At 33.5% G+C, this 12,155-nt stretch overlaps 1 protein-coding gene across 8 annotated transcripts; it reads right to left on the reverse strand.

Moving 5' to 3' along the window:
• Positions 1-1,416: 1,416 nt before the first annotated feature.
• LOC147409797 (uncharacterized) lies at positions 1,417-9,872 on the reverse strand. 8 transcript variants are annotated; one of them, XR_015175399.1, is made up of 10 exons: positions 9,232-9,869; positions 5,966-6,076; positions 4,925-5,010; positions 4,722-4,840; positions 4,506-4,625; positions 4,292-4,383; positions 3,928-3,985; positions 3,629-3,699; positions 2,663-3,499; positions 1,417-1,850 (listed from the first exon to the last, which is right to left on the reverse strand). XR_015175399.1 is itself a non-coding variant. In XM_086431858.1 (7 exons), the coding sequence occupies exons 3-7, from the start codon at positions 5,008-5,010 to the stop codon at positions 2,762-2,764; spliced, it is 342 nt and encodes a 113-aa protein (XP_086287984.1). In that variant the 5' UTR covers positions 5,966-6,076; positions 9,232-9,867; the 3' UTR covers positions 1,864-2,761. The 8 variants fall into 8 exon arrangements, 1 of the variants encoding a protein (XP_086287984.1); XR_015175400.1 differs by having other exon boundaries at positions 4,791-4,840; positions 9,232-9,868; XR_015175401.1 differs by having other exon boundaries at positions 3,928-3,982; positions 4,506-4,840; positions 9,232-9,868.
• Between the last annotated feature and the right edge of the window lie 2,283 nt (positions 9,873-12,155).

Below are 12,155 nucleotides of genomic sequence, written 5' to 3' on the forward strand. Positions count from 1 at the left end.
GAGCTAAAGTCCACATATTTTGACTAGGTGATTTGTGTTAAAATATATACGATGGGCTAGAGTTTTGGAATTAAAAATGAACCAATCTTTTGATGTATATAAACTACACTAAATCAAATCCAGATCATTTTTATCACTTTATAAACAACTACTTGATGGAAAACAGGATATGTTTTGGAGCTTTTAAAAAATAGCAAGTGCGTTGAGGAAAATGAAGAGAACATGCAAACTCTTTGAGTTTGAGTTCCAGAACAAATATGGTGATATCTTCGATGAAATTTCAATAAGAGAAGTTTGTATATCAATGTGAAATCCACGTGTAGAAATCAACCAACAGTGATGACACCATCAACGGTTCAAGAGAGCCTATGATTTTATACCATGTGAATGAATGGAATAGGATTGCTTCTTTTGGATTTTGATTACAGAAATCTAATAGGGTTTATACTAGTCAGATCTAATCTGATCCATGGTTTTAAAACTCGGTTTCACGTCTCGTCTCATCTATGCCAGATATCGAGTTGTCTTGGACGAGTTTTCCCATACTTATGAGACGTCTCGTTCAAAAATGAGAAAAATGAATATGGGGTTTTAAATCTCGTTTGAAAATTTGACTTGTCGGCCCGTTTCGTCCATTCTTGATATCGAGACGACTCAACCGATACGTCTCGGTCTTGGACAAGTTTTGAAACCATGATCTAATCAAGATCTCTCATAATAGGATGTTTATACTAATTTTCACAACATAATTCTGCGTATATATTAGGGTTTTTGGACGCAACAAAATCATTTTACACATCCTGAATTAGATTTTCCTTGGTCCTATTGTGGTAAAGCCTAAGCTAGATTAACTTCTATGTTGTTTGTAACATTGATCCTGACATGGGTTTACTTTACATCTTGTTAGCTTGACAAAATAAAATCTTAACACAACTTAAATAATAATTAAAAAGGTAAGAAATATTATATGAAATAGCTCTACATTGACTCACAATTGATTGTCGAAGTCTTCCAACAATTTCTCATTGCATCGATCTTATTTTCATCAACCTTCAATTTACAAGATCAAGACAAGATTTTTTTAGGAGAGTTGAAATTTTGGGTAGAAAAATAATAGATTTCTAAAGGACAATAGGCAACAACAACACCATAGAGCTTAAGCTTAAAGATTGAAGACTTTTAAAAAGGATTTTTGGAGACACTACAGTAAAATGGGGCTATAGGGGCAAATACCGTCGCAAAAAACATGTAGCGATGGTCAGGGAGGCCGTCGGTAGTCGTCGCTAATAGTCCCATCCCTATATATATCGACGGCCAACTATACACGTTATATACATGACTTATAGTGACAGCCGTTATTGACCGTCGCTATAGGGTATCGTTTTTAAAAAAAAAATTTACTCTTTAACTGCGCTTTTGACCGTCGCTGCAAAGGTTTTTGAAGGAAAAAAAAAGTTAATTACACCAGCCCCTTCATGTATTGTAGAATATTGGAGATACCCCTATGTTTTGAATTTCATGACCACGACCTTAATTACCAATATGAAAAGACCCAAATGCCCACTCTACTAGAGATCATTGTGTAACTATTACCATATTATGATACAAGATGAGCTACTAATTTTACTTTTACATTACAAAAATTAATGGACAAGTAATTATAACTAATTAGTTGCCTTTGCTGAAGCATCCGTGGCTATAACACATATTTCCTCTTCATCGACTATGCCGCCCTGCATTCTTATGTAACCTTTCTCACCCCATTATGGTCTCCATGAGTTCTTCACTATCCAATACTTGATCGCCACCCCATGATCTAGTTCTTTGTCACAATCTCCCATGAATACGCCCTGTGATCATAGTCCAGTCAATTCATGCATATAAATTAAATTCAAAAGATTGAGGTCATACCCTCTTGAGCTAAATTTTTAGGCTGTTTAGATAAATGGGCCAAGATTGGTCTTTAGAATTAACAACAAAAAGGTCAGACTTTGACCCTTATTGGATGGGCTAAAATGGCCTTACATCTAGTCCAAACTTGGCCCATTAACACCCTTAGATAGGCTAGAATTATTATTCTGAAATCTTCTGAAATTTGAAGGTTTAGAATTAAAAATGCATTTCATCAAATAACTTTAGAAGACATATTATATACTTGAAAAGGTGCATATTTCGACCGAGGTCCCTTGCAAATTTCAAAAGCCAAGCCACAAATGATTGTTTGTGACGTTAAAACGCCTTAAGCCATTTGAGCTGGCTGAGTTTCTAATGGATCTGACCTGTTAATCACTTCCTGTTGATTCGTAAGGAAATTCACATCGGTTAGAGTCAATGGACTCAAAGGGATATTCACACGCTTCAACCACCAATTGATGTCCCAATGATCACAGACATGAAAAAAAAAATGCAAATACTGATAAAACCATAACTATAGAACTACAAAAACCCTTGAAGAAGTATTCAAATTTTAAAACCCACTCCCCTTCCTTGGTTTGAAGATACATGTAAGTGTAATAAAGATGATTAAATCTAGGTATGGCAAAACAAAAACAATAATAAAAGAAAAACATAGAGAATAGATCTCATCACACTATTAAACAAATAAATAATTAATAATTAAAAAAATTCTCTCTTATCAGTACGTACTATCAGACAGTAATACCTTATAATCATATTTCGAAAATGACTGATGAGGCCATAACTGCAAATGTATGTTGTATGTAAGGGTATGGGAACCATTATAGGGGTTGAACACACATGCTTAACACCTGCACACACACAAAGCTTTGGATCATGTTCATATTTATTAAGCATGTTAGTCATACCAGTGAAATTCTAAATTTGCTTCTATTATTCCACGGAAATAAATGAATACGAAAAAGGTTTGGCCAGAATAACAACGTCAATGACACAATGAACAATTGGAATGGGACGTCCCTGAAACAAAATAAGTTGAAGAAAAGATATGTTAGCAATTTTAGCAAATAAAAATAAAAGAAAACTATTAAAAATAGATAAATGCAAGTATTAACAGTATAATACAGTATGTACATCAATATTGAACACAACGATTTCCCCAGTTCGAATAGGGTCCTTACTCGTGTAAGAACAAAATATCACCCTGCAAGGCCAATAAACATGTGAAATATTCATAAATAATGTTCTCCACTTGTTGAGTACTTGATTTTTCATCCCAGAGTGAGGTGCTGGAATGTCCTCGAACATACTTGTTAGATACCGTAGACAAGGTCCTTCCCCACTTCATACTTGTTATCATTACTAGCACAGCCATCCACATACATCTACCTCAAATACAATTTTTCAAATGTATTACGCATGCACATGTATTGGAAGGGATATTTAATTGAAAGATTCAAGAGAGAGAAACAAAAGGAAGTGAGAGGTATTTTTACCAACATGTGGCAACAAAGCTGTGAAACACGACATGAACCTGCGATGGCATATATTGGTAGTTCACCCAGCCAACTGGAGGCCAAAACTGCAATTACACCACATTAGTTTAAGTATGTCTACTATTTAGTTATTTTTTATCTGATTTTTTTTTTTTGTTGACAAATTGCATTAATTTCTTTTCAAGATATAAAAAAGATGGTTCACCATTTCATACCTTCCATACTTTCAATTGAACAGAAGGGTAGTCCTTTTTGACTTTATTCCTAACTAAACTCCATGGTCTTCCTACATGACCAAACAATATTGGCATTGATAGGCTATACTTCATTAACTTGTCATAGTACATGTGTAAATGTTATTTGTTTGTTTGTATTTGTGTATGTGCATGTATTATTGTGCATGCACAGTGAAAACAATTGAAAGGAACTTCAAGTATAAAACAGTCCTATTTCCTCCATAATAACACATAAAATTATTATTATTATAGGTAGCAAGGAACTTCAAGTACTTTACCTCTACAGGCAGACAGGCTGGGAATAGATTAATGGCACCAGGATTATAACTGAAGCTACTGGGAAAGTGTGGTGTAATCAGCATCAAATTGGGACGCAACATATATAAGCAACTAATTGAATACAGATCTTCGATTTTAATACAGAAGTAAAAGTTGTGTGATGAGTTCAAAATAAGTAGAAATGTCTTTATTGTTTCAGAGTATGGCAAAAATGGCCAAGCAATAAATGAAACACTAGAATGGTTTTTGGCACCAAAGGAGTTAGGTACAGAATGCCAATGCTTTATTCTTGGGTTTGAAACTTGTTGATTGGAAAACATAAAAAATTTGTAGCGTAAGGAGCCATAAGAGTCGGAACAATACCTGCGAGACAGTACCAGCTGCCACACATATGGAATGAAGAACTCCTCAGGATGATTTTCTTGCTCATATGTGAATCGTAATTGAGTAAACATCTGCTCGGATTCAATATTTCCAAAATACAAGTTAAAGGCACGTTATTTTTCATGAAAATAATTTTTCCCAAAAAATAATTCGACTACAATTTCTAATGCCAAATAGACCAATAACATTTTACCTTCATCCTTTCACCTCGCCAAGATCGGCGATTGATGATTATGATTTGGAGGACTTCCTCCACAGACCATTCAACATCCATTATCTAGGCATCCATGCGGCTATTGAAAAAATCTAATACCTAAAAAGATGGAAGGTCATAAAACTATGTTCCCCTCGAGAACATGGTAGAACAGAGACATCAAGCACTTGTACTCAGCTTAGGAAAACTATTAACCTGTAGTTTCTTTCTATGGAAGGTAATAACAATTCAAAAGGCAAAGAAAACTAAGCACTTGAAGTGTACATTGTAGATTTTCCTTACAATCTAGCAAATGGGGACCCCACCTTTCTTCCCTTTCAGTGAAAATAGGGAATAAATAATAATAAATAAATAAATAAATAAATAAAAAAGATGAAAGTTTTGGGCAGAAGATTTACCTATAAATATAATTTACCATGATACCTCTGCTTTGACGAAGGCCTTTTTCTGATTTATCAGCCATCCAATTTAATATCTCAATCATCTATTTCATGATAAAAAAAAAGTTAGTGTTAGAAGATGAGTTCAACTTGACAAGTTTAATTCAAGAGAAGCACAAAAGATCTTCCGACGTCCTAAATGCAACAGCTTGGGAAACGAAAAAGACCTAGTACATTATTGACCTCATCATATAGAAGAAGAATCACAGAAATGTTTTAATTGGAATTTAATGGTTTTCAAGAAAGAACATGAGAATTGCTCAAATGTAAAGGTTTCAAATCAATAACTAGTAATAACTATTACCACACATGATTTTTCGGGTGGTAGACAAAAGATTGGCCATAATAATTTTTTACCTCGCATGTTCTGCATAAAAATGCGAATACAACTGGAAAACATGCAGGAATAAATATTCTTTTAAATGAGAAAAAATAAATATTATAACATTTTTTTATAAGATAGAGTATACATTTTGAATTTTCAAATGTTAAATAGATTCATATTTTCAAATATTAGACAAATCACATTAAGAATAGGGATACTTGAGCAAAAGAAGCTGAAAAACTTGTTGTCAAGTACATATGCAATGGGGACAATTCCTAGAAAGGTGAGGAAAGCCAAGATTCTATGAATCCATCTCATTTAAAGAACTGAATGCAGATCATCTGTGGCTTGTTGACACAATATATGAGCTAGGGTCCAAAGCTTGTGAGGCTAGATGTGTTCTCAAGTGACCATATTTCTATAACGGTGGAGAAACAGAAAACGAAAGATGGCAAGCAAGATAAGCTCTTTATAAACTGTGGAGTGAAAAATGGGGTCCTAGAGACTTCATTTATTTCAAAACAATGGCAAACTTAAGTAAGAAATACTTTGGTTTGCACGATTCCATTCCACCATTCAGCTCTATCTAGAGTTACAATATGTTAAGATCTCCTATCTTGAAAATTTTTCTTAATGTCATAAACTTGAACCATGGTGAGGTAAAAAACACTTACCAAAGAGATATCTGAATGACAATTTAATAAACACTGACTGAATATCTGCTTTGTTACATCATCGTTACTCACAACAATGTGCACCTCCACGTATTGCTTCCAATATTTAGCCTGCATAAAGGGTACAGAGGATTCAATTATGTACTCCACGTAACATCTCAGAACAAATAGCCTAATTGAACCTTTTAATCTAGGTACAATTAAGGGTGTTAACTATAAAACAAAACTGGTATTGAAATAACTGACCACCAAAACAAGAGGGTATGTGTATATTAGCCCCTAAAAAACTAAAAGGATATCTCGTTCTTCTGCTCTTCTTTTTTAATAAATTATACTTTCAAAAAAAAAAAAAACAGGATAAGCAACAAGCTATACATCAGTGAAACTAGATGGAGCTGTGAATGATTGAAACCCACCTAAAAACAAAATCCTTAAAAAAAAGCATGTACAATCTTTTTACAATTGAAGATCATACATCTCTTTTATCTTCAAAATAATCTACTCAACACTACAATTATGGTATAAAGAAAGAAAAAATCCACTATCTAAATTCACAAAAAATTGAACAAATCATTTGTTGATTGCTCAACTATAAACACACACACACACACACACACACACTCATACATCACTTTTGGTTCTTGACAGTGATAGGTGAAAGAACTCACAATGCAACAAATCGTAAAAATAGAACCGAAATCCAAACAATTGGGATTTCTAAAGGTAGAACCACCCATCATTGTGGCTATGTGGTGAAACCTTGATAATTTATTGTAGTGATCTTGCTCTTTATAACTGTAGACACCCCATTTTTGCATCCGCCTGATTAATCAACTCGTCAACCCGATCGCAATGATTCCCAATGATGGATGTGTATTCTATTGCTTTATTTTGTTACCAGATGTGTTTCAGAAATCCGGATGAGGTATCTCGAACTGATAAAACCTTAGAAACCATGCTACGCTAGGAAAATACGACCCCAGAAACATAGAAATCATCATCTTGCAGACCAAAAAGAAGCTTCACGATAAAAATCACTAAAAATTGACCAAATTACCAAAATACCCCTAACCTCAAGACAACCCTAGAGCCTACGTTACGCTTAGGAAAACTCTCTCGAACACATAAAATAAAAAATTGGAACCAAATAAATCATTTCACCAATTTTAACAGAATTTGACAAAATTACGAAAATGCCCTCATAAAGTTCACAACCATTTCACATAAAAATTTTCATAAATGACACAAACCAACATTCTCATTGAATTCCTTACGAAAAACCGATTCTAAAACATCCTAGAACATTAAAAACCGACTTAAAACGTGAAAAGTCCTCTCCGGGGGCAAAACGATAATTTCATAATTTTCATAATTAAAAAATTCGAAATTAATAAATAAAATATTAGATAATTAAAGTGAAATATTAATGAAATTAATTTAAAATTTTGAACCTAAAAAATCGATCAATCGGACTCTCAGGCAAAATTGTTGAGGGTTCGTGGGATATTTCTTTAAGGACCCCTCCATTTGGGGGTCTAAAGAATTAAAGAAATAATGGAAGGGGGTTCTCCAAAAATTAAAAGTAAATCAAGCAAGACTAAAGTCAAGGTATTAAAGTCAATCAAGTGAGACTAAAGTCAAAATTAAAGTCAATTAAGCGAGACTGAAGTCAAAATATTAAAAGTCAATCAATTAAGACTAAAGTCAAAACATTAAAAGTCAATCAAATAAGACCAAAAGTCATAATAGAATTCTAATTAAATAATAACTCTATTTAATATAGTTCTAACTTAAAAACAATTCTACCTAAAACAATTTTAATTAAAATACAATTCTACCTAAAACAATTTTAATTAAAACACAATTCTACCTAAAATAAGTCTAACTAAAACACAACTCTAATTAAAAGATCTCTAATTAAACACTAACTCTATCCAAATCAACCCCTAAAAACATCTATAAATAGAGGTGCTCACACCCTATTTTCGTATCAAATCATAAATCCTAAGAGAAGTAGGTCTAGAAGCTCCCCTAGCCCCCCATAAACCCTAGTTTTGGAGCCCCAACCCCTTACCTAACATCCCCCCTTCAATTTTAGTCTAGAAAATACCTAAAATCCCTCCAAAAACACCCCTAAATCCGCAACAAACTTGAAGAGTTCAGATTCAGAAACAAGGAGATACCTTGATCTAGGAGATCCGAAGTCAAATCCGGAGACAGAACGAAGTAAGGGAATACAGTACAAGGAGCTCTTTTTGTTAGATCTGAGGGAGTAAAATCTTTGCTATCGGAAATGTATGAATTTTTTATTTTTGTTTTTATCTAGGTTTTTAGCAATGTGATATATTTGGGAAGTTAATAGAGACCGGCTTTGGCCGGGCGAGGTTGGTGCCTAACACCTTCCAACCCCGTAACATGATCCTCGAATTCAGATTTTTTATGGTAGATTAGTTCTTTTTATCCATGTTAGAGTCAGTTTGGTTCCTAGACCACAATAACTAGGTGGCGACTCCCAAACCTCAAGGGTCAAAAGCGGATCCGCGCACCCCGCGGATCGAGGGCGCTTTCAATAACCTACTTTTTTTAAGTCAGAAACATGATTTAAGAGTCTAAATTGGACAATTTTATTCCTAATAAACACAAATTTGGCACTCTATGGTGTTTACTTGGAGTCCCATTAGGAAAACTAGAATCCATGCTTATTAGCAACCAACTATAATATATAAGAATCCAAATATAAAAGATTTTTTCACTAATCATTCAAACAAGGTTAGTAGAAAAATAAAATCAAACAACCAAATTACAATAGTGCTCCTGTGGGTAAATATTATGCAAAAACACGCTTTAAAAAAAAAAAATTGAGCGAGTTCTCAGATTTGATAAGCAGAATTGGGGAATGGTGGTCACCTGAAATCTGATTTCGTCCAAACATTGAATTAAAATTATAGAAATTGAGATATAATCAGCAATAAAATTTTCTCCAAACCGAAACATTTCATTTATACACATTGCTAGGAAAATGAAATTACCTGCAAAAATGAATTGGAAATGATGCACTTTGAGCTGATTTTATTATCAAACCAAGCAAACTAACAGCAACTTTAATCAAATTATTGGATTTCTTGAAGTTTCAATCTCAATGTGATTTCTACAGAGTTCTCTAATTACTTGAAAAATTAATGCCCTAGATCTCTTGAATTAGTAGAAAAAATAAAATCAAACTTTCTCGTCTTCAACAAACCCTAGATCCACACACACACAGTTACCTTGATGGATCGATCAGAGAAGATGAACCAGATTGAAGAGATCGAGTAGAGAGAGCGCGATATTGTTTAAGGAGAGATGAATATAGGGGAATCCGAGAATCAGACCAAATCGAAGAGAGAAAGAGAGAGAGCAGCTCGAAGAGAAAATCGCAGAGAGAGAGAGAAAGTTACCTTGATGTATCCATTTGAAAAGATGAACCAGATCGAGGAGATTGAGTAGAGAGAGCGAATATTATTTAAGGAAAGATAAATAAAAGGAAATCCGAGAATCAGAGCAAATTGAAGAGAGAGAGAGAGCAGATCGAAGAGAAATATTTGCAGACCCGTGAGGAGAGTCAACAGCGACAGATTTTAGCTGACCGTCGTTTCAAGTCGTTGCCATAGATCATTTTTCTTGTAGTGAGAAGAGGAAGATTGATGGATTAAAAAATCAGTGTTTTCTACAAGACATTGAAGAAGAGATTTAATAGGTAAGAAATAGTTGACCTTAGGGGTTTAACTCCGTAAAGGTAAAAATTTTACCTTCCTCTCAATCTTCAGATTCTATCACCTTCAACCTTCAAACCCTAAAAATAAGATAGGATTTTTGGAAAAGGATGATGGATTTTTTGGTAGAAATATCTAGGAATTTTTATAATACATTGAAGAAGATGGGTTGAAGATGAGGTTTAATAAATTTAAAATAAAATTCTTCTAAAACAAAATTAAAGGTTTTTTATTTGAGGCTGAAAATGTTGGGTATTTAAGTCATTTTTGTTAGTTATTGAGAAGAAACCTAGGACAAGGGACAGTCATTAGTTTGAAAACATGGGGGTGGGGGTATCTCTAATATTAACCAAAACCTAAGGACCTATTTTTTATGAAAAAAATGAGTAAAATGGAAAGAGGAATCCCGGTGTTTTAGTGGGATTCCTATGTTCGGATTTTATAGTTTCTTTATTCTCATCTGGTTTCCATTAAACAATTTTAATATGAAATAGTTTGTCGAACAAACATACATATTTTTTGTAATAGTGAATCTTACAAGTTAGTTAGAAATTCTCTTAAGTGATAAACACAACGTTAGAGTACACCTTATTACATGGCTTCATATTTTAATACTCTAAAAATCTCTTTGCTTTTAAATTTGTATGGGATAAAAACTAATGGCATATCACTAGAACATAATAATTTTGATTATTCTTCTTGGTTTCGATGAAAATTAGCAATAATTCATCGTGTTTTAGGAAAATATTTCCATTTTAAAGAAAAATAGATCCGGGATTGCATAGAATTGTAGATAGACCGATCACACGGATTAAAATGTATTGAGGGCATTCCCAATTTGCAAAACTTCATTGTTAGGTTTGGTCCAATTGGTCAACTGGGATTACATGAAATCCTGGATTAACTTTCTATGAGCAAAAAATCTCTCACGTTTAGAAATGATGGCATACTCCTTGAGTTCAATCTTGCATGAAAAATTAATCTAAAAAGGTCAAAATTCATCTTCAACCTCGTGACAAAAAAACCTCTGATTTCTGAGCAAAATCTTATCATGTTGAGTTCCTCTCAAAAACCCATCTTGTTAGGGAGATACAATCTTTAGGTAGAAGATGAAGTTTTACCTTAGAAATGAAAGAGGGTTGGTTTCTTTTTCAAAATCAAGTTTAAAGAAAAGGGCATTTCAATCATTTTTTATTAGTCTCTTCTAAAAGAGAATTTTTTTGCTCATAGCAAACTCACAGTTTGGCATGTGGCGGATAGAGAATCCAAAGAGAGATATATTGTCTCTCTCTCACCCCTACAGTTCAAATTTTTTTTTGTTTTTTTTCTCTCTTTCCCTTATCTCCTCTCAGCGTAGAATCCATCTCTTTTAGATTTCTTTCCCAAAATAGAGAAATCCTAACTCCTCCAAAAGACAGTGAAACTTACCGTTTTTTCTCTTTCTGTCCCAAATCAGATAAATCCGAACTCCAGAAGACGTTAAAACTTTTTTTTTCTCCTCTTTTGATAGGGTCACAGTAAGAATAAAACTGAATAATGACTAATAAACTCAACAACTAATTATATTTCTTCTCTGTCCTACCATATAGAGAACATTACATTAAATAGATCATCTACCCATTTAATTCTTAAATACTCTCAACAAAAGGATAACCATGATTCTCTATCAAATCTATCTAACTGGCCCAACAATTCAACTTATTCAAAAACTTTAACAACTCCCTAATAAATCTCAACCATCCAACTGTGCAGATCTCTTCTAGTTTCTGCCACGTAACCTGGATTCGTAACATCTTTCTTTCTCAAACCAGAGAAACCAAAATTCCTTCATTTTTCCTTCTTTTTTTTTTCCCACCTCTTTCTTTCTCAAATCAGATCAACCAAAACTCCCTCATTTTTCCTCTCTCTCTCTCTCTAACTTTTTGGCAAGACATTTTTCAAAACATGAGTTAGAAGTTTTGGAATGGGCTGATTTTTGGTGATGATGATCTCCTCGCTGTAGAGATCATCCTCACCAAAAATCAGTCCATTCCAAAACTTGGAACTCATGTTTTGAAAAATGTTTTGCCAAAAAATTTGCTAAAAAGTTTGTCATTGAACATGACCCATATATATATATATATGAGGACGGTTCAGCAGTCCTAAAGTTTGTTAAGTTTGGTGTCAAACATTTTTCAAAATATAGGTTAGAAGCTTTGGAATGAGCTGATTTTTTGTGAGGATGATCTCTATGATGAGGAGATCATCCTCACTAAAAATCAGCCTATTCCAAAACTTCTAACCCCATCAAAAGTGATTTACAAAATTGGACGGTCCACAATTCTTCAACTTGTAAATTATGGTTAGAAGTTTTGGAATAGATTGATTTTTTGTGAGGATGATCTTTTCACCGTAGAGATCATCCTTACAAAAAATCAGCCTATTACAAAACTTCTAAC

This window comes from Akebia trifoliata, chromosome 2, assembly GCF_017979445.1.
Source record: "Akebia trifoliata isolate Shusen 1 chromosome 2, ASM1797944v1, whole genome shotgun sequence".
NCBI classification, from domain to species: Eukaryota; Viridiplantae; Streptophyta; class Magnoliopsida; order Ranunculales; family Lardizabalaceae; genus Akebia; species Akebia trifoliata.